Raw genomic sequence first — 26,260 nt, forward strand, 5'->3', positions numbered from 1 at the left:
ACCCCGCCAATCCCGGAAGCCGCCCTGTCTGCTCCAGCTGCATGCCTGATTGGACAGTTCCCAGCCCAGCGTCCCTGATTGGATAATGATTAAAACCCCATCCCTCAGGTCCTGAGTGACAGAAGATGTGATCAGATGCTCGGCTGAATGAAGACTAACAACCTGAGTTGCAGCCTTTTCAGACAGGGCTCCCTCCCTGAGCTAAGCCAGGCCCACCCAACAGGGTATTTGCCTTTAACCTTCTGTGTAAGGTCACATGCATTTCAAATAATATACTAGATAGCTATTCAAAAATAAAAATATATATAATAACAATTATTTTAATATTTCAGCTTTTACGACCGTCCTGGTTTCTGGCAGCCATAGTCCCTACCCTGACAGCCCCCAGCCCAGATGGCATTCAAATCTTCCTGGATGGGCTTGATGCCTGTCACTCACCCGCTCTTTAGCACTACGTTGTGTTGGTTACTCAGGCCTGGGAGAGGTGGTGGGGATCGTAGATCCAGGGTAGGAACCACCTCACACCCAGAGTTCACCTGGCCACATGCCAGCAAGGAAGCCCATGAAGCACAGCCCTAGACACTGAGCCTCGGCACCTCCAGCTGAACTTTCTATTTATATATCAGTTTTTTTTTTTTTTTTGAGACGGAGTCTTGCTCTGTTGCCCAGGCTGGAGTGCAGTGGCGCAATATCAGATCACCACAACCTCTGCCTCCTGGGTTCAAGTGATTCTCCTGCCTCAGCCTCCCGAGGAGCTGGGACTACAGGTGAGTGCCACCATGCCTGGCTAATTTTTGTATTTTTAGTAGAGACGGGGTTTCACTATGTTGGCCAGGCTGGTCTTGAACTCCTGACCTCGTGATCGGCCTGCCTCAGCCTCCCAAAGTGCTGGGGTTACAGGTGTGAGCCACTGCGCCCGGCCTATATATCAGGTTTTTAAAACCATAAATAAACAGACACAAAAGCAGCCACTTTGATTGAGGAGAAAGTGGGAGCCTAAAGCATCTGACCCTTAAACGTCTCCACCAAGCCCCAGGCCAGGCCATCTGAACACTCCAAGGCCACGTGATAGTTACAGAGGATGATAGTTCCCACAGGTACTTGTCAAGCACTGTGCTAGCTTCTCAGTCACAGAGTCCCAGAATCCCTCCTTGCCAATACCCTGTGAGGGGAGGCCCTGACTCACTAGAGCACAGGAGGTTCCTAAGCTCTTCCCAGGAAATGGTTAACAAAGTGTGGAGCTGGGGGAAAGCCCAGTCAGAACAAGTGACTTCCCAGGGTCTCCCTAGACTCCATCCCTTCCTCCACATGGGGCCAGGAGGTGAAGCGAGCAGCCTCCTAACCCTCTCTATTCCACTCTATCCTCAAAGTGGCTGTTTTTATGTTTGCTTATTTATGGAATTTCAAAAGCCTGATTTTTTATTTTGAGTAGTTTCAGGCTTGTATGTGTGTATTTGTAGAGGCTTTATTAGAAGGAAGAGCTTAAGACAATAACATTTTTAAAATGTCTCAGTGGGGAATAGACTTACATGTCATGAACGATGATTTTGACCTCCTTCTGCCGTCTTTGTACAAAGTATAAATAGTGTGAGAATTGGCATGTGCTGGGTTGTGGTTTCAGTGTGGGAGGGCAGTTCCTTAAGATGGAAACCAAATCTCACCGAGCTGTAGGAGCCAAACTCACCTTTTATCACATTCCCCACCATAGTCTTTCACTTCTCTTCTGTGCTTAAATTTCTTTCAACATACTTTTTTTTTTTTTTTTTTTTTTAAGACAGAGTCGTGCTGTGTTGCCCAGGCTGGAGTGCAATGGTTTAATCTTGGCTCACTGCAACCTCCACTTCCCAGATTCAAGCAATCCTCCTGCCTCAGCCTCCTGAATAGCTGGGATTACAGACGTGTGCCACCACGCCGGGCTAATTTTTGTATGTTTAGTAGAGTCGGGGTTTTACCACGTTGGGCAGGCTGGTCTCGAACTCCTGACCTCGGGTGATCTGCCCACCTTGGCCTCCCAAAATGCAGGGATTACAGGTGTAAGCCACCATGCCCGGCAAACATACATAGTATTTTGATTATATATATATATGGTGTATAAATATATATATATATAGGGTATATATATGTGTATATATATGTTTGTATGTGTGTGTGTGTATATATATGTGTGTGTGTGTGTGCTTTTTGTGTGTGTACACATAGAGGTCTCACTCTGTCACCCAGGCTGAAGTGTAGTGGCTGAATGATGGGTCACTGCAGCCTCAACCTCCAGTGATCCTTCTACCTCAGCCTCTTGAGTAGGTGGGACTATAGGCATGCAACACCACACAAGGCCAATTTTCTAAATTTTTTTAGAGACTGAGTCTCACTACATTGCCCAGACTGGTCTTGAACCCCTGGGCTTAAGCAATCATTCCACCATGGCTTTCCAAAGTGTTTGGATTACAGGTGTTAGCCATCAAACCCAGCCAACAATATTTTTTAAAGAACTGTTACAACCAAATTATGAGCTATGGTTGCGCCACTGCATTCCAGCCAGAGCACCAGAGTGAGAACTTGTCTCCAAAAACAAAACAAAACAAAAACACTTATGACCAAATTAAAATTCTAAGGTTGTGTCCTCTGTGTTCCCTTCTTGCCCTGTAAGCTATCACTGTTAAATATAATGGGTATTGAGAAAACTGTTAGATATTATTAAGAGATTCCTATATATCTTCTAAGTGAGATAAGGTATTCTGATGTGGCCCAATATTTCCTCACCCCTACCTCCAGGGTCTAAACTAGCAAATCAAGTCAGGACATCCACAAAGGGCAGTTGGTCATGTTCAATTAGAAAATTAAATATCCCCGTTAGTGAGAGTAATCCACTGATTTTAAAAAAGAGAAGTCAAACTGAAATGCAGCGTAGTCAGGGCACAATTACCCTGGAATAGCCACTTCACACAGAATGACTGAAGAGCCTTTCTAAGATGAACAAATTTGGGTAACATAATTCTTTCTTTTTTTTTTTTTTTGAGGCGGAGTCTCACTCTATCGCCCAGGCTGGGGTGCAGTGGCATAATTTGGGCTCACTGCAACCTCCACCTGCTGGGTGCAAGCAGTTCTCCTGCTTCAGCCTCCCGAGTAGCTGAGATTACAGGCGTGCGCCACCACGCCCGGTTAATTTTTGTATTTTTAGTAGAGACGAGGATTCACCATGTTGGTCAGGCTGGTCTCGAACTCCTGACCTCGTGATCAGCCCGCCTCAGCCTCCCAAAGTGCTGGGATTACAGGCGTGAGCCACCGTGCCCGGCCCGGTAACATAATTCTTTCTAAACCATTCTCAGCCTGGGCTGCCCCCCACCCCCGCCTTATTTCTAATAGCCATCCCACGATGTGGTCAGCAGTGTGTGTGGTACGGCATGGTGAGAGAGGGGCTCAGGGATGGGATGAGGGTCTTTCCCGCATTATGAAAATGATTAAAAAATGATTTAAAAATGTCCAAATGGGCAGGGCGTGGTGGCTCATGCCTGTAATCCCAGCACTTTGGGAGGCTGAGGCGGGCGGATCACCTGGGATCTGGAGTTCGAGAGCAGCCTGGCCAACATGGTGAAACCTCATCTCTACTAAAAATACAAAAAGTACCCCGGCGTGGTGGCATGCGCCTGTAATCCCAGCTACTCGGGAGGCTAAGGCAAGAAAATCATTTGAACCTGGGAGGAGGAGGTTGCAGTGAGCCAAGATGGCACCACTGCACTTGAGCCGGGGCAATGAGACGGAAACTCGGTCTCAAAAAAAAAAAAAAAAAAAAAAGTCCAAATGTTCTTTCTTACCCTTAAGTAGCAAATAAGATGCATTATACAAGACCCAGGTAAGGAAAAGAGCAAGTGCATTTCATGTCTCACCTTACTTCTTAATTAGCTGTAATTCCCTGTGCATGTTACCTTACCTTTCCTGTCCGTCAAATGCCCTAATACCGAGCGGGGCGGGTGGTGGTAGGGGAGAATGCTGTTGCTTTATCCAATCAGTGGCGCTGGTGAGGGAGCCGCCCAATCAGGGGCGCAGCCGGAGAGGAGGGCGTGGCTTCCGACTTTCGGCTGGGTCTTGCTCCCGCCAGAGTTTTGGATACGTCTCTACTGTTCCGCGTCCTCCACCCCGGAGCCCCTGGTGACTATGTCACAGCCTCTGTTGCCTTATGATCTGCAGGGAGACGCACAGCCAGGACATCCTGGAACCTGGAAAAGGGTGAGTGTGCGGGGTTGGGCAACCCGAGAGGGGAGACCAGGCTGTGAAACCAGCAGGACCGGCCTCTCCACAGTCGCTCCCGGGTCCCGACCTGAGTCCCCGCTGGCACAGCTCTGTCCCAGGCCCCTCTGGCTGCAAGATGGCGGCTGGGCCCACAGTCAGGACCCCAGCGTTCAGCCCCGTCCGTGCGGGGCCATGTCTGGAGCTCCCTGAGCAGCTCTTCACGCAGCCCCGAGTATTTCCCAGATTGTTTAGGGATGCCAGGCGGGTCATCAGAGCAGAATCCCGACCCGGTGTTTGCGTGGGAAGAACTGCAGCCCTTGGGGCTCCCAGTGTCTTTTGTTAAACATTTTGTTTGAGACGGAGTCTTGCTCTGTCGCCCAGGCTGAAGTGCAGTGCGTGATCACGGCAACCTCCGTCTCTCAGGCTCAGGTGATTCTCGTGCCTCAGCGCCCCCCGAGAAGCTGGGATTACAGACCTGCGCCACCACGCTTGGCTAATTTTTGTATTTCTAGTACAGAAGTGGTTTCGCCATGGCGGAAGGTGGTCTGGAACTCCTGGCCTCAAGTGATCCGCCAGCCTTGGCCTTTCAAAGTGCTAAGATTAGGAGCATGAGGCACTGCGCCAAGCCTCTTCTCTTAAAAATTAAAGGGAGTCAATGTTAAAACGTTAACAAGGTTATTTGAGCAGTGATTGGTGAAATGGAAAGCACCCCAGCCATAGTATGTGGCCCACCCGAGAGACATAAAGGAAAAGGTTTTATAAAGGGCATGTGAGAAGGCAAACCAAATTCAAGAATTGGTTACAGTTATGTAGTCACCTTATTTATATGATTCAGGTGGAAATTTCCTGGTTATGTAATCAGAGGTTAATTGCAGGTTTATGATTGGTTAAGCCTGAATTTTGTTTCCGCCTAAAATAGTAATTTATAAGATATAAACTCGAGTTAGGTTTTACATTTTTTACCTATGAACACAGGGCACTAGAGCCACTTCAGTCTAATTTCCTGCTTTTTAATTACTTTAACACTCCACAGGAAGACTGGTTTTCCTCTGTGACTTCCTAATGTATGGCAAGAAGGACTTCTAATCCACTACCCTCTTCCCCTAGCTTAACTAAGACTTGCAGTAAAATTATAAATTTCCACTTTCTTTCCTACATTCTCAAATGTAGGAAATGAGGACAAACAACTGCCTCTCTCCAATTTACAAAACTATCAACTATTTGTCCTTTATTGTGCGTTTCAGACACAGTGTTTTAATTGTTAATCATGTTTTTACACTGCAGTGGATGGCAGGTTTTTAAAGATTTGTTTTCTGTTTGTAAACACTTTTTTTGTAGACAGAGTTTCATTCTTGTTGCCCATGCTGGAGTGCAATGGCATGATCTCAGCTCACTGCAGCCTCCGCCTCCCAGGTTCAAGTGATTCTCCTGCCTCAGCCTCCCAAGTAGCTGGGATTATAGGCTCCCACCACCGTGCCCTGCTAATTTTTATATTTTTAGTAGAGAGTGGGTTTTGTCTTGTTGGCCAGGCTGGTCTTGAACTTCTGACCGCAGATGATTCATCCGCCTCAGCCTCCCAAGTCTGTAAACATTTTACATGAGAAAAAAAGTAGAAAATAATCCTCTGGAACTCCACTGTAAAAAAAAAAAAAAAAAAAAAAGTCTGCGCCTCTCCTTCTTTTATCTTCCCTAGGCACACACACCCTACTAGTACGTCTTAGGGTTGAAGTTTTGCTTTTGAGAAATTACAGGGCCCTTTACAGCAGCCCTTCAGTCTATTCTTGGTAATGAGTTTCAGAACTGTCTGGGATAACCCAAGATACCCACAGTGGCCATATATCTTGGAGTGTCTAATGAATATCATCCCCTGAGTCGTCTCTTAGAGGACAGCCTGAGGAGTAAGAGTGTAGCCTCTCAGAAGAGCAACTGGATGGCCTACGCCTGCGGAAAATTTCCTTGTATACTATTTGTCTAAAAAGCTAACCTCTTAGAAAATTAAAATTATTTTTTCACAAAGGAATGCTTATACACTGTTGGTGGGAGTGTAAATTAGTTCAACCATTATGGAAGACATGGTGGGAACTCCCTGAAGACCTAAAGACAGGAATACCATTTGACCCAGCAATCCATTATTGGGTATTTACCCAAAGCAATATGAATTATTCTATTATAAAGACACATGCATGCATGTGTGCATTGCAGCACAATTCACAATAGCAAAGACATGGAATCAACCTAAATGCCTATCAGTGATAGACTGGATAAAGAAAATGTACATATAAAACATGGAGTACTGTGCATCCATAAAAAAAAAAGAATGAGATTATGCCCATTGCAGGAACGTGGACGGAACTGTAAGCCATTATTCTTAGCAAACTAACACAAGAATAGAAAACTAAATACCACATGTTCTCATTATAAGTGGGAGTTAAATAATGGGAACACATAGACCCGTAGAGGGGAACAACACATACTAGAGCCTATTGGAGGAGGGAGAGGATCAGGAAAAATAACTAATGGGTAGTAGGCTTAATACTTGGGCGATGAAATAATCTGCACAACAAACCCCCACGACGCACATTTACCTATGTAAAAAATTTGCAATGTACCCTTGAACTTAAAAGTTAAAAAAATAATTTGTTAGCTTTTCCAATAATTCCCTGCTACCGTTTTGATTTTATGTGTGTATGACACCTATTATGTATCAGAAATTTGGATTACACAGATGAACAGGGTTCAACATACCTGCCGAGTAGGAGTTTATAGTTCATTAGCATGGATAGGTGTGTAAACAATTAATTTATTCAGGAGAATAATACTTGTACATAAAAAGACTTATAAGGTATTGAGCTGTAAGGTAATAGTGATCAATTCTGCCACTAACATAGCAATGGGAATATCAAGGAGGGCTTTATAGAAGAGGTGACATTTGAGTGGGTGTCATTGTTTAACAGAACTTTTTGTGTTAATGTTGCTGGTGTGGATATTTCATTTCCTTTTTTTTTTTTTTTTTTTTGAGACGGATTCTCACTCTCTTTCCCAGGCTAGGGTGCAGTGGTGCAGTCTCGGCTCACTACAACCTCCACCTCCCAGGTTCAAGTGATTCTCCCACCGCAGCCTCCCGAGTAGCTGGGATTATAGGCATGAGCCACTGTGCCTGGCCTCAGAGTGTACCCTTTAAAAAATTATTTTAAAAAATTTTTACCTCTTGACTTTGAAATATATTGAAAGGTCTTCCCCAACGACATAAAAATGAACAAGTGTGTAAACAGTTAAGAAGTTTTTTCTCAAGCTAATTTTTTTTTTTTTTTTTTTTTTGAGACAGAGTCTTGCTCTGTCACCCAGGTTGGAGGGCAGTGGCGCGATCTCCTCGGCTCACTGCAAGCTCCGCCTCCCGGGTTCACGCCATTCTCCTGAGTCAGCCTTCCTAGTAGCTGGGACTACAGGCGCCCATCACATCACCCGGCTAATTTTTTGTATATTTAGTAGAGACGGGGTTTCACCATCTTAGCCAGGATGGTCTTGATCTCCTGACCTCGTGATCTGCCCGCCTCGGCCTCCCAAAGTGCTGGGATTACAGGTGTGAGCCACCGTGCCAGGCCGAATTTTTTTTTTTTTGAGATGGAGTTTCGCTCTTGTTGCCCAGGCTGGAGTGCAGTGTCGTTATCTTGGCTCATTACAATCTTCACCTCCTGGGTTCAACCAATTCTGCTACCTCAGCATCCTGAGTAGCTGGGTAGCTGGGATTACAAGCGCCTGCTGTCAAGGCCCGCTAATTTTTTGAATTTTTGTTTGTTTGTTTGTTTTGTGTTTTTGGGAGACAGAGTCTTGCTCGGTCATCCAGGCTGGAGTGCAGTGGCATGATCTCGGCTCACTGCAACCTCTGCCTCCCGGTTTCAAACCATTCTCCTTCCTCAGCCTCCTGAGTAGACAGGTGCGTGCCACCACGCCCAGCTAATTTTTGTATTTTTAGTAGAGACGGAGTTTCGCCATGTTGCCCAGGTGTTCTTGAACTCCTGACCTCAGATTATCCACCTGCCTCGCCCTCCCAAAGATTTGGGATTACAGGCGTGAGCCATGGCACCCAGCCTAATTTTTTGTATTTTTAGTACATACAGGGTTTCATTATGTTTGCCAGGCTGGTTTCTTAACTCATGACCTCAGGTGGTCCATCCGCCTGGGGCTCCCAAAGTGCAGGGAGTACAGGTGTGAGCCACCACACCCGGCCTCTCAACCTGATTTTTATTTTTAGTAGACATATTGGTGATGAGACAATCAGATGTTCGCATTGATGAGAAAAGGCAGAAATGATTTTTGTTCTCTGGATTCTTGAAATAAAATTTTTTCCAAAGGACAAGAAGATCCCATCCCAGTAAGGCAATGCAAGAACCTGCAAGCAAAATGTACCTGAGACTCACAGTGGGGTACAACACAGTGTCTCCTGGGAAGGTGGTCACTGAGTAATTTAATGGGCAGGATGGGGATGAAAGAATATTTTCAGTGATATTATGGTCTGACTTGACAGTGGAGTCAAGACATGTTTGTGTCCCAGTCAGCACTGCCACTTCCTGAGTTTGTCACCTTGGAAAGATTTTTTCACTTATTTCAATTTAATTTTTTTTTTTTTTTTTTGAGATGGAGTCTAGCTCTGTCGCCCAGGCTGGAGTGCAGTGGCACAATCTTGGCTCACCACAACCTCCGCCTCCTGGGTTCAAGCTATTCTTCTGCCTCAGCCTCCCGAGTAGCTGGGATTATAGGCGCCCACCACCATGTCCAGCTAGTTTTTCTATTTTTAGTAGAGATGGGGTTTCACTGTGTTGGTCAGGCTGGTCTGGAACTCCTGACCTTATGATCTGCCCACCTCAGCCTCTCAAAGTGCTGGGATTACAAGCGTGAGCCACCACGCCTGGCCCAATTTCAGTTTTTTAATAACTGTAAATTACATTTCATCAGAAGAGCTTAAAAGATGTTTAAAAAGTCAAAGACTATGAAAGGTGTATTTCAGAAAAATCTAGTGATATGTTTTATTTGTTAAATTTATGTTTTTTTTCTGGTTGTGGAATTTTAAATAGAACCCCAGGGGTTTGCTTTGGGAATGCTACCAGAGAAGAGAAATAGGAAAAATCTTTTTTCCATTATGGCTATAGAAAGTGAATACATTTCCACAAGCAAATATGATAGATTAATTGGTGCATTATGTATATATTTCTCAAACCATCATCTCCTCTTTTTTGCAGGGTCTAGACTTTGTAATGGTGGATGTCTCTGTTCTGTATTCTGTTGTCTAGATGTCCAAGTTTAATGCAAAATTTTATGATATGGAACTTGACATGTTCTAGGAATGTTCACATATGGTTGTTCATTAAATTATCTCTCATGAAAATATTCAAATGACATGTTTATTGTCTGAAAAGGACAGATATTTAAGCTTTTTTTTTTTTTCTTTTTTTTAGAAAGAGTCTCGCTCTTTTGCCCAGGCTGGAGTGCAGCGGCACAATCTCGACTCACTACAACCTTCACCTTGCAGGTTCAAGCAATTCTCCTGCCTCAGCCTCCCTAGTAGCTGGGATTACAGGTGCACACCACCAGGCCCATCTAATTTTTCTATTTTTAGTAGAGACGGGGTTTCACCATGTTGGCCAGGCTGGTCTCAAACTCCTGACCTCAGCCAATCTGCCCGCCTCAACCTCTTAAAATGATGGGATTACAGGTGTGAGCCATTGTGCTTGGCCCCCTTTAACTATTTTATGTGACTCTTCTCTCTTACCTGAACATTGCCCAAAAAGAGATTGTGACATATATTTGGGCCCAGCACCAAGGTGATGTGACACTTCTCTGCCTGGGCCTTGCCCACAGAAGAGAGAGTGACTTATTGCTGAGTTTAACATACAGGTGATATGATTCTTCTGCTGACTCCCAGAAGTCATTGTAACATATATCTGGTCCATCACTGAGATTGTGTGGCTGTCTTCTCCCTGGGACCTGTCCACAGTGGGGATTGTGACATATTGCTTGGCCAAGCACCTATGTGGTATGATTCTTTTCTTAGGCCTGGGCCCTGCCCACTGGAGTGATTTTGACACATTGCTGGGCCCAGCTCAAAGGTTATATGTGACTTCACACTTCTTCCTGAGCCCTACCCATGAGAAGTACTGTGTCTTAACTCTGAGACACTTAATTAGGTGATGTGACTCTTTTTTTTCGAGATGGAGTCTGGCTCTGTCACCCAGGCTGGAGTGCAGTGGCACAATATTGGCTCACTGCAACCTCCGCCTCCTGGGTTCAAGTGATTCACCTGCCTCAGCCTCATGAGTAGCTGAGATTATAGGCGTGCACTACCACAGTCGGCTACTTTTTGTATTTTTAGTAGAGATGAGGTTTCACCATGTTGTTCAGGCTGGTCTCGAATTCCTGACCTCAAGTGATCCACCTGCCTTGACCTCCCAAAGTGCTGGGATTACAGGCGTGAGCCACCATGCCCGGCCGATGTGTCTCTTTTGTTTGGACCCTCTTCTTGGGATATTGTGACACATTGCTGGGCCCAACATCTAGGTGATGTGACTCTACTCTTTGGTCTCTGCCCAAAAGGGATTGTGGCATATCACTGGGTCAAGAACCTAGATGAGGTGTCCAGCCTGGGACCTGCACACATTGTGTGTTGAGACATATCACTGGGTCTAACACCTAGGTAATGCAACTCTCCTGCATGGGCCCCGCCCACAGAGGTATTATGAAATATCTTTCTATTAATCACCTAGGTGATGTGACACTCCTCTTCTGCCTGGGAACTACGAAAAAAGTATTATTACGTATCACTGGGCCTAGCACCTAGGTGATGTGACTCTTTGCTCATGCATGCGCTCTGCGAACTGGGGTGTTTGTTACATATAGTTGGGCCTAAACCCTAGGTCATGTGATTCTTTCATTTTCCTGAGCCGTCCTCAGAGCATTTTGACATACTTTTGGGCCCATAATTTAGATGATGTGACTCTCTTGGATGGGCCCTCCCCATAAAGGGTAGTGTGACATATTGCTGAGCCCAGTACATAGGTGATGTGACTCATAGTTCTCTATGGATTGGGCTTTGCCCAAGCAGGGATTGTGATGTGTTGCTGGACTCACCACCTACGTGTTGTGACTCTCCTCTTCTGCCTAAGCCCTGCATGCATTGTGTGTTGTGACATACGCCTGGATTCAACACCTAGGTGATACAACTTTATGACATGGGAACTGCCCACAGAAGTATTATGACATATCTCCTTTCCATCAACTAGGTGATGTGACCCTTTTATTTTTCCTGTTTCTGGCATATTTTGGGTATAGTGACATATCATTGAGTTCAACATCCATGAAATGGGAGGCTTCTGCCTGAGCCCAGCACATAAGTGGCCTTGTGACATATCTTTGCATGCATTATTTAGGAGATTTAACCCCCTTTTTCTGTCTGCACCCTCACCACTGGAAGATTGTGATGAATCACTGGTCTCAGCAATCAGGTGATCAGTTTTTCCTGTCTGGTCCTTGCCCACAGATCATTGTAACATATCACTGGGCCTAGCATCCAGGTGATGTGACTCTGCTGACTGTATTCTGCTTTCAGGAGGAGATTTTAACATAACCCTAATCGAGCACCCACGTGTGGGTGTGATACTTCTGTCTTATCCCTGCCCTCAGAGAAGATTGTGATATATCACTGCCCCAAAATGCAGTAATGTGAGTCTACTGGCCAATCCCTATTCACTGGTGGGATTGTGATGCATATCTTATCCAAACTTACAGGGGCAATATGGCTTTCATACCTCTAAACAACCAGTAGCAGATGTAGTTTCTCTCACAGCCAGGGTCAGGAAAATGAGTAATATCCTGGGCCTCCTCTTTGTATGAAGGTCATAAAGAATTAACACTCTCTCACATACTGTGTAAAGTTGTCAAGAGGTACAGAGAATGTCCTAACAGAACTCAGCACACAGGGGAGGTTTTGACACTCATGCGAAGACTGCCAACAGTAAAGACTGTCATCCTTCCACATAAACACAGCTCAATGTTGAGGTTCTGAATCTCATACCCAGCTGCAGTCAAAAGTTGGAAAATTGAATCTCATATGTTAATTCAGTCCATAGAGAGGACAGTGTCACTGAGACCAAGATTCAGCACACCTGTGAGTTGCTGACCTCAATAAATGACACAATTTGCAGGAGGGATTGAGGTTCTCATACACAAATCCAGACCGTCATTGAGACTATCGTTCATGTACTTATACCCAACATACAGAAGGTATTATGTCTCATACCTAGAACTAAAAAATTTGTGAAATTGTTAATCTCATACCTCCACCTTCATCCAGATGTGATTGTGACATACAATTCTGCCCAGCACCTGAGTGATTTGACTCCTGCCTGGGCCCAGTGTACAGACGGGATTGTGCCGTATTGCTGGACCCAGCATTTAGGTGATGTGAGTCTATTCTTTTGCCTTAGTGCTTTTCACAGAGGGCATTGGACATATCACTGTGAGTAATGTCCAGGTGATGTGACTTTTCTCTACTTACTGAGCTTTTCCCAAGAAGGGATTGTAATATATTTCTGGGTCCAGAACCTAGGTGATGTGACACTCCTCTCCTACCTGGTTTCTCTTGTACATTGTGTATCGACATGTGGCTGGTTCTAACACCTTGGTGATGTAAATCTCCTGTATGGGCCCTGCCCACAGAGGTGTTATGTCTTTTCATTCATCACCTAGGTGATGTAATTCTCTTTTTCTGCTTGGGCCCTGCTGGAAGGGAGGATTGTGGCATATCACTGGGCCCAGCACCTAGGTGATGCGATTCACCCATTTTTCCTGTGCCTCACATATTTTGAGTATTGTAAAATATTACTAGACCTAGCACCTATAGGATTGCATGCTCCTGCCTGGGCTCTGCCCACAGGGACCTTGTGACATATATCTGCATCCATGACATAAAAGATGTGGCACTTCTTGCCTGCACCTTGCCCTGCACAGGAAAGATTGTGACATATCCCTGGAACCAGACACCAGGTGATTTGGCTCTTCTGCCTCTGTCTTGTCCCCAGGGAGCATTGTGACAGTGCTGAGTTCAGCACCCAGGTGATGTGACTCTGTTGCCTGTGCTGTGCTTTCAGGAGAGAATTGTAACATATCCCTGGCTGAGCACCTAGGTAATGTGACACTCCTGCTTGGTTCTTTCCCTCAGGGAAGATTGTGAGATACCCTTGGCTGAAATCCCAGGTGATAGGACTCTCCTGCTAACTCCCTACCTGCAGGTTAAATGGTGACACATACTATAGTCAGCTTATAAGTGCGATGATGACTCTCATAACTCAAGTCAGCTATTAGAAGAAATAGTGTCTCTCATAGCTTGCCTTAGATGAGTCACGTCCTTGGTCTTCTCTTTTTATGAAGTTCATAAAGAATTACCACATTCCCACATATCATATAATACCCTTGAGTGTTACAAAGAGTATTATCCCAGGGCACAGCACAAAAGTGAGCTTGTTTCTAATATGCACACCTCACCAACCATTAGGATTATCACCTTCACACATGGAAAGAGCCCATTGCTGAGGTCTTGAATCTCAAATGCAAACACTGTCCACAGTTGAAATTGTGATTGTCATATACAAGCCTCCAGCCACAGTTGAGAAGGTGTCACATTTCTAAACTCAGAACGTAACAGATGAGGACTCTACTATCCAAACCAACTGGAGAGATGTTTACCCCAATACCTGGGCTTAGGGCCACAAGTATGGCCATGGGTGCTTACAAACATGATTTTAGAGTAAATTGTGCCTCTCATTTATACTGGATAAAGCGTTTGAGTAGTACAGAGAGTGTACTAGCCAGGTTGCATTGAGTTGAGATCATGCCACTGCACTCCAGCCTGAGTGACAGTCTGAGACTGTCTTTTTTTTTTTGGGCGGGGGGGCGCGGAGTATCGCTCTATCGCCCAGGCTGGAGTGCAGTGGCACGATCTCAGCTCACTGCAAGCTCTGCCTCCCAGGTTCACGCCATTCTCCTGCCTCAGCCTCTCCCGTAGCTGGGACTACAGGTGCCCGCCACCATGCCTGGCTAATTTGATATTTTTATATATATATATATATATATATATATATATATATATATATATATATATTTTTTTTTTTTTTTTTTTTTTAAAGGCAGAGTCTCACTCTGTCACCCAGGCTGGAGTGCAGTGGTGCAATCTCAGCTCACTGCAACCTCCGCCTTCTGGGTTCAAGCGATTCTCCTGCCTCAGCCTCCCGAGTAGCTGGGATTACAGGCACACACCGCCATGCCCAGCTAATTTTTGTATTTTTAGTAGAGATGGAGTTTCACCATGTTGACCAGGATGGTCTTGATCTCTTGACCTCATAATCTGCCCGCCTCAGTCTCCCAAAGTGCTGGGATTACAGGTGTGAGCCACTGCAGCTGGCCTGGAGATTTTTACTGTTGTATGAACACAGATCAAACAGCATACATCATCATTTTCTCACATAAACACAGCCTACTTTTGAAGTTCTGAATCTCGCACATAGAGAAAGTCAGAAGTGGAAAAACTGACTCTCTCATATGTGGATCCAATTCGCAGGTGAGTTGATGACAGAGCAAGATTCAGCACACCTATGAAGCTGTGACTTCACTAATTAGATAAAGTTCACAGGAGGAGTATTAGCTGTCACGTACAAATTTAGTTCATCGTTGAAATTGTAACTCCTGTTCTTAGACACAATATATAGGAAGGGTTAACTTCCTATTCCTAAAACCAGAACATGTGTGGGATTGTTAATTTCATCCCTGCGCCTACCCGCAGGTTTAATTGTAATGTTTTTCTCTGCCCAGCACCTGAGTGATCTGACTCTCTTGCCTAAGACCAGCCAACAGATGGAATAGTGACATATTGCTGAACCCAGAACTGAAGGGATGTGACTCTATTTTTCTGCATTGGTGCTGCTTACAGGGGACATTGTGACATATCGCTGGGCCTTGCACTTAGGTGATGTGAGTCTCCTCCTTTGCCTTGGCACTGCCCACAGAATACATTGTCACATATCTCTGGGCCCCACACCCAGGTTATGTGACTCTCTTGCCTGTCCCCTGACCACATACACAATTATGACATATTGCTGGGTCCGACTCTGTGGTATAACTCTACTGCCAACAAGGAGCATTGTGACATATGTTTCCACTCATCATCCAGGTGATGTGACTCTCTTCTCCTGCCTGGTCCCTGCTCACAGAGGGAATTGTGACATATCCCTTGGCTCCGTACCAAACAAGTGTGATTCTTCTTCCATCATAAGTTCTGCTGGCAAGGGAGATTGAGACATATTGTGGGGCTCTACGCCAATGTGACATTACGTTTTGCCTTGGCCTGGACCTCAAAAGGCATTATGACATATTACTGGGCCCAGCAACAAGGTGACATGAGTCTTCTGTATGGACCTTGACAACAGAGCATTATGACATATCTTTAAGAGCATCAACTATTTGATGTGACTCTCCTTTTATATCAAGGCTTCCCTCATAAGAGATTGTGACATACCTTCTGGCCCAGAAATCAGGTGACGTGTTTCTTCTGCCTGAGCTTTGCTTACAGGGAGTATTGTGACATATCACTCATCTCAGCACCCATATGATGTGACTCTACTGTCTGTGCCCTGATTTCAGGAGGAAATTTAACATATCCTTGACTAAGCACCCAGGTTTTAACTCTTCTGCCTGGTGTCTGCTCTCAGAGAAGATTGTGACATATCCGTGGCCTGTTACCCAGATGATGTAACTCTCCTGCTCATTCCCTATCCACAGGGGAGATTGTGATATATATCTTTGTTCAGATCATAGGTGTGATGTTTACTCTCATATCTAAAATCAGCCAATAGGAGACATACTATCTCTCATATGTAGGCTTAAGTACATGGGTAAGATTCTGGCTCTCCCCTTTGTAAGAAGGTCAGAGAGAATTACACTCTCACATATTGTATAAAGCCCTCAGGTGGTACAGAGAGTGTCATAACAGGGTCCAGAAAACAGATGAGACTGTTTTTATGTATGCACACTTTGCCAATTGTTAAGATTGTCACCTTCATCCATGGACAGAGCCTACTGGTGAGGTCTTAAATGTTACAGGTGGATGCAGTGCAGAATTGAAATTTGTGACTGTCATATGTGAACGTCAGGCAACAGCTGAGGTGGTGACTCATTAGTAAGCCTAGCTTATAGGTAGGTCACAACGCTCATATCTGGGCATAGAGCCACAGGTACGATCATGGGTCCGTAGCAGCACAAATGTCTCCCAGTCACAAAAGATTGCAACTCTCATGGGAACCTTATAAATTCCTCATTTGGTACAGAGAGTGTTCTAACTAGGCTCATTGTACAGTTGAGGTTTTCACACTCATACACACCCAGCCGACAGTAAAGATTTTCATCTTTTCACATGAACACAGTCCACTGGAGGTTCTGAATCTCATATGCAGAGATAGTCGCAATTTGGAAAATTTACTCTCACAAGTGAATTCAGTCCAAAGGTAAGTTGGGGACTTTCAGATGAAGATTGAACACACCTGTTAGTCTGTGATTCCACTAAGGTGACACAGCCAGTAAGAGGGATTGAGTCTCTCATTCAGTGATTCAATTCATTCTAAAAATTGTGACTTGTTTACTTAGATCCAACATACAGGAGGTGTTGACTTTCATACCAAGAATTGGGGTATATACAGGATTGTTAATGTCACCCCTGGTCTTCCCTGCAGGTGTGATTTTGGCATACACTTCTGCCCAGCACCTTAGTAATGTGGTTCTTCAGAACTGGCCCAGCCTACAAATAGGATTGTGCCACACTGCTGGACCCAGCACCTAGGTGATGTAACTCTCTTCTCCTGCCTTGGTGCTACTCGAAAAAGACATTGTAACATATCTCAGAGCCTTACACCCAGGTAATGTAAGTCTCCTCTCATGCCTTAGTGCTGCACACAGAAGCGGGATATGCACAGGATTGTTAATCTCATTTTGGACCTTCCTGCATGTGTGACTGTGACACATTCCTCTGTGTAGAACGTGAGTGAGTTTACTCTCCTGTCTGGATTTAACCCACAGATGGAATCGTGACATATCACTGGACCAGAAACTAGGTGATGTGACTTCATTGTCTTGCCCCTATGCTTTCCACATGGGGCATTTGGACATATCACTGTGCCTTGCACCCAGGGGTTGGGAGTTTTCTCTCCTGCTTTGGTGCCATCCACAGTGAACATTGTGAAATATTGCTGCCATCCCACCTAGGTTTTGTTACTCTCCTGCCTCTGCTTTGCCCACATGGGTCATTGTGACAGTGTGACATACTGCTGGGTCAAAAACTCAGGTAGTGTAACTCTCTTGTTTGGATTCTGCCTGCAGGAGCCATTGTCACATATCTCTGTGCTCATCACCCAGGTGATGTGACCCCCTTTTACTGCCTAGTTCCTTCTCACAAAACATCTTGTGACATATTCCTAGGCCCCATACCTAGCTGCTGTGACTCTTCTCTTCTTTTAGGTTCCACCTGCTGCAGAGATTGTAACAAACCGCTTGGCCCAGCAGCATAATGATATTACTCTTTTGCTTTGGGCCTCAGAAAGCACTGTAACGTTCATGGGCCCAGCGTCAAGGTGATGTGTGTTTTCAGCCTGGACCTTGCCCACAGGGGGCATTGTAACATATCACTTGGCCCATCAGATGTTTGATGTTATCCCCTCCCCTCTCCTACCCTGTGTTTGCCTACAAGAGACATTGTCACAAGTTTCTGGGCCCAGCACCTAGGTGATATCTTCCTGGGACCTGCCATATGGGGATTGTGATATATTGCATGGCCCAGTACTTACTTGATGTGACTCTCCTCTCATGCCTAGGCCCTGCTTACAGATGTGGTCGTGACACATAGCTTGGCCTAGCCCCTAGATTATGTTACTGTCTTCTTCAGTTATTTTCACAAGGGGCATTGTGACATATTGCTGGACTGGGAACCCAGGTGATGTGACTCTCCTCTACTGCCTGAAATATACCCAAAAAGAGAGTTTGATATATTGCTTGGCCAGGATCCTAAGTGATGTTACTCTTTTCTCCTGCCTAAACCCTGCATACATTATGTATTTTGACACATCGTTGGGGCCAATACCTAGGTGATGTAACTCTCCTGCATGGGCTTTGCATACAGGGGTGTGATGATATATCTTTTCATTCATCACCTAGGTGGTGTGACTCTCCACTTATGCCTGGGCCTTGATGAAAGAGAAATTGTGACGTATCCCTGGACTTAGCACTTAGGTGATGTAACTCATCTTTATTGCCAGGGCATGGAATATTATGAGTATTGTGACAAATTTCTTGGCCTGACACCTAGGGGATGAGAGGCTCCTGCCTGGGCCCTGCCCACAGGACGCTTTGTGGCCTGTCTTCTGGTTTTATTACCTAGAAAGATGTGACTTTCCTCTTCTACCTGCATTCTTCCCATAGAGAAGATTGTGACATCACTGGACCCAGCAATTAGAAGATGTTTCTCTCCTGCCTGAGCCTTGCCCACAGGAATATTGTGACATATCCTTGGGCTCAGCACCCAGGTGATGGAACTCTGCCACCTGTGCCCTGTCTACTTAGGCTAGTGTGAAGTATAGCTGGTTTCAATACCCAGGTGATGTAACTCTCCTGCCAGGCCACTGCCTTCCAGGGATATTGTGACATGTCTTTGTGCCAATCACCCAGGTGATGTGAATCTTTTCACCTGCCTGGTCCTTGTTCACTAGGGGATGATGATACATATTGCTGGTTTCAGCACCGAGCTGATGTGACTTGTCTCTTCTTCGTAGATTCTACCCTCCAAAAAACTGACATATCACTAGGCCCATTAGCAAAGTTATTTTGCCTGGTCCTGTCCTTAAAAGACATTGTGACATATTGCAGTGACCAGAACCAATGTAATTTGTCTCTTGTCTAAACCCTGCCTACTGGGGGAATTGTGATAGATCTCTTGGCCAATCAACTATTTGATGTGAGTTTCCTTTGTGGGTTTTTTGTTTTGTTTTTGACGGAGTTTTGCTCTTGTTTCCCAGGCTGGAATGCAATGGCGCAATCTAGGCTAACCGCAACCTCCGCCTCCCAGGTTCAAGCGATTCTCCTGCCTCAGCCTCCCAAGTAGCTGGGATTACAGGCATGCACCACCACGCCTGGCTAATTTTTTGTATTTTTAGTAGAGACAGGGTTTCACCATGTTGGTCAGGCTGGTCTCGAATTCCTGACCTCAGGTGATCTGCCCACTTTGGCCCCCCAAAGTACTGGGATTACGGGTGTGAGCCACTGTGCCTGGTGACTCTCCTTTTTTACCTGAGCTTTGCCAATAGTAGAGATCGTGACCTATCTCTGGGCCCAGCACCTAGATGTTATTGAGAGGTGACAGTGTGCTGGCAGTCCTCACAGCCCTCACTTGCTCTCGGCGCCTCCGCTGCCTGGGCTCCTACTTTGGCGGCACTTGCGGAGCCCTTCAGCCCACTGCTGCACTGTGGGAGCCCCTTTCTGGGCTGGCCAAGGCAGAAGCCGGCTCCCTCAGCTTGCAGGGAGGTGTGGAGGGAGGGGCGCCAGCGGGAACCGGGGCTACGCGCGGCACTTGCGGGCCAGCTGGAGTTCCGGGTGGGCGTGGGCTTGGCGGGCCCCTCACTCAGAGCAGCCGGCTGGCCCTGCCGGCCCCGGGCAATGAGGGGCTTAGTACCCAGGCCAGCAGCTGCGGAGGGTGTACTGGGACCCCCAGCAGTGCCAGCCCACTGGCGCTGCACTCAATTTCTCACCGGGCCTTAGCTGCCTTCCCACGGGGCAGGGCTCGGGACCTGCAGCCTGCCATGCCTGAGCCTCCCATCCCCTCCATGGGCTCCTCTGCGGCTGGAGCCTCCCCAACGAGCACCACCCCCTGCTCCATGGTGCCCAATCCCATCGACTACCCAAGGGCTGAGGAGTGCGAGCGCATGGCACGGGACTGGTGGGCAGCTCCACCTGCAGCCCCGGTGCAGGATCCACTGGGTGAAGCCAGCTGGGCTCCTGAGTCTGGTGGAGATGTGGAGAACCTTTATGTCTAGCTCAGGGATTGTAAATACACCAATCAGCACCCTGTGTCTAGCTCAGGGTTTGTGAGTGCACCAATCAACACTCTGTATCTAGCTGCTCTGGTGGGGCCTTGGAGAACCTTTGTGTTGATACTCTGTATCTAACTGATCTGATGGGGACCTGGAGAACCTTTATGTCTAGCTCAGGGGTTGTAAATGCACCAAACAGCGCCCTGTCAAAACAGACCACTAGGCTCTACCAATCAGCAGGATGTGGGTGGGGCCAGATAAGAGAATAAAAGCAGGCTGCCCGAGCCAGCAGTGGCAACCCGCTCTGGTCCCCTTCCACTCTGTGGAAGCTTTGTTCTTTCGCTCTTTGCAATAAATCTTGCTACTGCTCACTCTTTGGGTCCACACTGCTTTTATGAGCTGTAACACTCACTGCGAGGGCCTGCAGCTTCACTCCTGAAGCCAGCGAGACCACGAGCCCACTGGGAGAAATGAACAACTCCAGACGCGCCACTTTAAGAGCTATAACACTCACTGCGAAGGTCTGCAGCTTCACTCCTGAGCCAGCGAGACCACGAACCCACCAGAAGGAAGAAACTCCGAACACATCTGAACATCAGAAGGAACAAACTCCAGATGTACCACCTTAAGAGCTGTAACACTCACCGCGAGGGTCTGTGGCTTCATTCTTGAAGTCAGTGAGACCAAGAACCCACCAATTCCGGGCACATTATGACTTTCCTCTCCTGCCTGGTCCATGCCCACAGAAAAGAGAGTGACTTATCGCTAGGCTCAACACAAAAGTGATTCGATTCTTCTGCATGATCCCAGCCCACACTGCTTATTGTGACATCTCTAGGCCCATCACCTAGATGATGTGACTCTTCTTCTTGGGAACTGTCCATAATGAGGATTGTGACACATCTCTTGGCCCAGCACTTATGTGATAAGACTCTCTTCGTTTGCCTGGGCCTATCAGTTTGGGCGACCGTGTCATATAGCTTTACTCAGCACCTAGGTTATGTGACTCTCCTGTTTTTCCTGAATCTTACCCACAGAGGTCATTGCAACATATTTCTGAGCCCCTAATTTAGGTAATTTGACTGACTCTCCTGCCTGGGCCTTCTGCTCGGTGATTTTTGTGACACATTTTTTGACTCAGCACCTAGGTAATAAGACTATTCTCCATTGCTTGGACTCTGTCACAGAAGGTATTGTGATTATCACTGGGCCTAACACTAGGTGAAGATACTGTCTTCTGCCTGGACACTGCATAAATTGTATATTTTGATATGTTTCTGGGGTTAACACATGGGTGATTCAACTCTCTCACAAAGGTCATAAGCATGGGGTTATTAGGACATTTATTTTTGCTAATCACCTAAGCGATATGACTCCTCTCCTCCCTGAACTCTGTCAAAAGGAAAGATTGTGACTTATCACTGAAACCAGAACTTAGGTGATACGACTCTTCTGTCTAGCAACCATGTATTTTGGGTATTGAGACATTTCACATGGCCAAACACCTAGAAGAATGGGAGACTTTGGCCTCATCCTGTCCACAGGGTTTCTTGTGACATATATCTGTATCCATTACGTAAAAGATGTGATGCCTTTTCTATCTGTACCCTGTCCACAGGAAAGATTCTGACATACTTCAGGCCCCAGCCACCAAATGATGTGCCTCTCCTGAATGTGCATAACTTTCAGGAGAAAATTGTAACACGTCACTGGTTGAGAACCCAAATGATGTGACTCTCCTGCCTTGTCACAGTCCTCAGGGAAAAAAAAATTACGTATCAGTGGCCCAGCATCCAGGTGACGTCGCTCTCCTGGGTGATTTCTGCCAAGAAGTTCGTTGGTAACATACATCTCAGCCCAGCTCACAGGTCTAATGATAACCAATACCTTTTACCGGTCAATAGAAGAGATACTGTCTCTCACAGCTAGGCTTACAAAAAGGAGTAAAATTCTGGGTCTCCTCTCCGTATGAAGGTTATAGAGAATTACCACCTTCTCGTATATTGTATAAAGCACTCGGATGGTACAGAGCCTGTCATCATAGGACCCAGGAAACAGATCATGTTTCATGTAAACACACCCTGCCAATTTTTAGAATTGTCATCCTCACACATGGAACAGCCCACTGATGAGGTCGTAAGTCTCATGCACAGATGCAGGTCACAGTTAAAACTGTGACTATCGGCTGGGCGCGGTGGCTCACGCCTGTAATCCCAGCACTTTGGGAGGCGGAGGCAGGCGGATCATGAGGTCAGGAAATCGAGACCATCCTGGCTAACGTGGTGAAACCTCGTCTCTACTAAAAATACAAAAAATTAGCCGGGCGAGGTGGCGGGCACCTGTAATCTCAGCTACTTGGGAGGCTGAGGCAGGAGAATGGCATGAATCTGGGCAATGGAGCCTGCAGTGAGCCGAGATCGCACCACTGCACTCCAGCCTGGGCAACAGTGAGACTCCATCTCAAAACAAAACAAAACAAAACAAAACAAAACAAAAAACTATCATTTGTGAATATGTGGCCACATTTGAGATGGTAACTCATTTCTAAACCCAGCTCAGAGGTGGGTGAGGATGCTCCTCTCTAGGACCCATCCAACTGGAGAAATGTTGACCATATAAAATCATGGGTCCAGAGCAGCACAACATTCTCAGAGCAGGTTGCAACTGTCATGCACACCGTATACAGTCCTCAAGAGAGTGCTCTTACAGGGCCAAGCACACAGGTGAGATTGTGAAACATATTCACACCCAGTCAATAGCAAAGATTGTCATCCACTTAAATACAGCCTGCTTTTGAGGTTCTGAACCTCACTTTTGGAGGTAGTTGAATTGGAAAATTGACTCTCATTTGTGGATTTTGTCCACAGTTGGGTTAGTGACTTTTTTCTTTGAGACAGAGTCTCGCTCTGTCACCCAGCCTGGAGTGCAGTGGCACGATCTTGGCTCACTGCAACCTCCACCTACCAGGTTCAAGCGATTCTTTCACCTCAGCCTTCAGAGTAGCTGGGACTACAGGAGCATGCCACAATGACTGGCTAATTTTTGTATTTTTAGTAGAGACAGGGTTTCACCATGTTGGCCAGACTGGTCTCGAACTCCTGACCTCGTGATCTGCCCACCTCGGCCTCCCAAACTGTTGGGATTACAGGTGTGACCACCATGCCTGGCCTCAGGTTAGTGACTCTGTAACCAAAATTCAACACACCTTTGTGACTGTAACCTCACTAAGGAGAATAATTTATTTATTTATTTTGAGATGGAGTTTCTCTCTTCTTACCCAGGCTAGAGTGCAGTGGCATGATCTTGGCTCACTGCAACTTCTGCCTCCTGGGTTCAAGTGATTCTCCTTCCTCAGCCTCCCGAGTAGCTGGGATTACAGATGCCCACCACCACTCAGGCTAATTTTTTGTATTTTTAGTAGAGATGGGGTTTCACCATGTTGATCAGGCTGGTCTGGAACTCCTGACCTCAAGTGATCTGCCCACCTTGGCCTCCCAAGGTGGTGGGATTACAGGTGTAAGCCACCATACCCAGCCTAAGGCACATAATTTGCAAAGGAAATTGAGGCTCTCATGTGCAAATCCAGTCCACCATTGAGATTGTAACCCCTGTACTTAGACCCAACATACAGGAGGTGTTGATTCTCCTCCCTTGACTCAGGACATGTGTGTAATTGTTAATGTCATCACAAGACCTTTCTACAAATGTCTTGTGACATAAGCCTTGGCCCAGCATCTGAGTTATTTGTCTCTTTTTCCTGGGCCCAGTTCACAGTGCTGTATCACTGGACCCAGACCCTTGGTAATGTGATTCTATTCTGCCTTGATACAGCCCACAAGGGTCATTGTGACATATCGCAGGGTGTTGCACCCAGGTGATCTGAGTCTCCTCTTCTGCCTTGGTGCTACCCACAGTTGTAGCACCTGTGGGTGCTACATATTGCTGGGTCTATATTATGTGAATCTTTTGCTTTTGCCCTAAACACATAGGCCATTGTAACATTGCTGAGTCCAACATCCAGGTGATGTAATGCTTCATCCTGGACCTGTCTACAGAGGGGATTGTACTGTATGTCTTCACCAATCACCCTGGAAATGTGATTTACTTTTCCTGCCTCTTCCCTAATCACAGGGGGTATTGGGACATACTATTGGGTCCAGCACCTAGTTGATGTGACACTTTTCTTTTTTTAAGGTTCTGCTTAGAAAAGAGATTATGACATATGACTCTTCCTAACACTAAGGTGATGTAACTTCTTTTGTTTTGGCTCTACCCTTAGAAGGCATTGAGACATACTACTGGGCCTAGCACTAAGATGATGTGAGTCCTCTGCCTGAATCCTGACTACAGGGAGCATTGTGACATACTTCTTGACCCATTACAATCTCTCCTGTAGACCAAGCTCAGGTAAATGCCCTTTATACCTACGTGATGTGACATTCCCCTTCTGCCTGGGCCATGCCCACAGAATAGAGAGTGACTTATTGCTGGGGCAAGCAAAACAATGATGTAATTATTTTGCCTGGTCCCTGCACACAGGAGTCACTGTGATATATGTTTGGGCCTCCCACCTAGATGATGTGACTCTTTTCTTCTGGGGTTTGTCCACAGTGGGAATTGTGATATGCCACTTAACATAGTTCTTATGTGATGTGACTTCTCTTCATTCTTGGCTTCTTCCAACTGGGGTGATTGGAACATAAAGCTGAGCCCAGCACCTGGGCTATGTCTCTCCTCTTGTTTATGAGCCCTACCCACAAGAGACATTGTGACATATCTCTAGGCTTCTCACCTAGGTAATGTGACTTGTTCACCTAGGCCATCCCCTCAGGGGTATTGTGAAATACTGCTGGACCAAGAACCTAGGTGATGTGACTCTCTGCTACTGCTTGGGGTGTGCCTAAGGAGAAACTGTGATGTGCATTTAGGTGCATCCATCACCTACATGGTGTTACTCTCCTCTCCTGCCTGAGACCTGCATGCATCATGTATTTCTTTTAATTAATTAATTAATTAATTGTTCCGAGATGGAGTTTTGCTCTTGTTGCCTAGGCTGGAGTGCAATGGCACCATCTCAGCTCACCACAACCTCCATCTCTCTGGTTCAAGCAATTCTCTTGGCTCAGCCTCCCAAGTAGCTGGAATTACAGGGCTGCGCCACCACTCCCACCTAATTTTGTATTTTTGATAGAGACGGGGCTTCTCCATGTTGGTCAGGCTGTTCTGGAACTCCTGACCTCAGGTGATTTGACTGTCTTAGCCTCCCACGGTGCTGAGATTATAGGCAGGTGCCACCACACCTGGCTGGAATCATTTATTTCAATATATCTCTGGGTCCAACAACATGGTGATGTGACTTTCCTGCATGGGCCCTCCCACAGAAATATTCTAATACATCTTTTCGTTCATTATCTTGGTGATGTGACTTTTCTATTCTGCTTGAGCACTGCCAAAAAAAAAAAAAATATTGTGACAGATTTCTTGACCAAGCACTTAGGTGATGTGACTTTCCTCACTTGCCTGAAGCCTGCATATTTCGGTTATTGTGACATATCACTGAAACAAACACCTAGGGGTTGGAAAGTTTCTGCCTGAGCCCTTCCCACAGAGGGCCTTGGGATGTATTTTTTTTTTATCCATCACCTGGGAGATGAAACCCTCTACTTCTGCCTGCATTCTGCCCATAGAGAAGATTGCGACATGTTGCTGGGTCAAGCAACCAGGTGTTTCGTCTGTCCTTCTGGACTTTGCCCACAATGAGTCTTGTGACATATATCTGAGCCCAGCATCCAGGTGATCGTACTCTTCTTCCTGTGCCCTGCTTTCAGGAGAGGATTGTAACATCTCTGGTTGAGAACTCTGTGAAGTGACTCTTCTGCCTGGTGCATGCTCTCAGGGAAGATTGTGACATAACCCTGGCCCAG

The 26,260-nt window shown here is 46.1% G+C and overlaps 1 protein-coding gene across 3 annotated transcripts in view; it reads left to right on the top strand.

Moving 5' to 3' along the window:
- The first annotated feature begins 4,102 nt into the window (after positions 1-4,102).
- The window catches only part of LOC129460220 (putative zinc finger protein 726P1), a 73,813-nt gene continuing 51,655 nt past the window's right edge, over positions 4,103-26,260 (top strand). Inside the window, exons 1-3 of one of the 3 annotated variants that reach the window (XM_063616458.1) lie at positions 4,103-4,221; positions 18,733-18,836; positions 19,326-22,848. In XM_063616458.1, the coding sequence (XP_063472528.1) occupies positions 19,650-20,339 (690 nt within the window). In that variant the 5' untranslated portion in view covers positions 4,103-4,221; positions 18,733-18,836; positions 19,326-19,649 and the 3' untranslated portion in view covers positions 20,340-22,848. Of the gene's footprint in view, positions 4,222-18,468; positions 22,849-24,615; positions 24,744-26,260 lie in introns of those variants that run through there. The other 2 variants (XR_010115319.1, XM_063616457.1) reach the window with 2 other exon arrangements.

Source organism: Symphalangus syndactylus, chromosome 13, assembly GCF_028878055.3.
Source record: "Symphalangus syndactylus isolate Jambi chromosome 13, NHGRI_mSymSyn1-v2.1_pri, whole genome shotgun sequence".
Lineage (NCBI taxonomy): Eukaryota > Metazoa > Chordata > Mammalia > Primates > Hylobatidae > Symphalangus > Symphalangus syndactylus.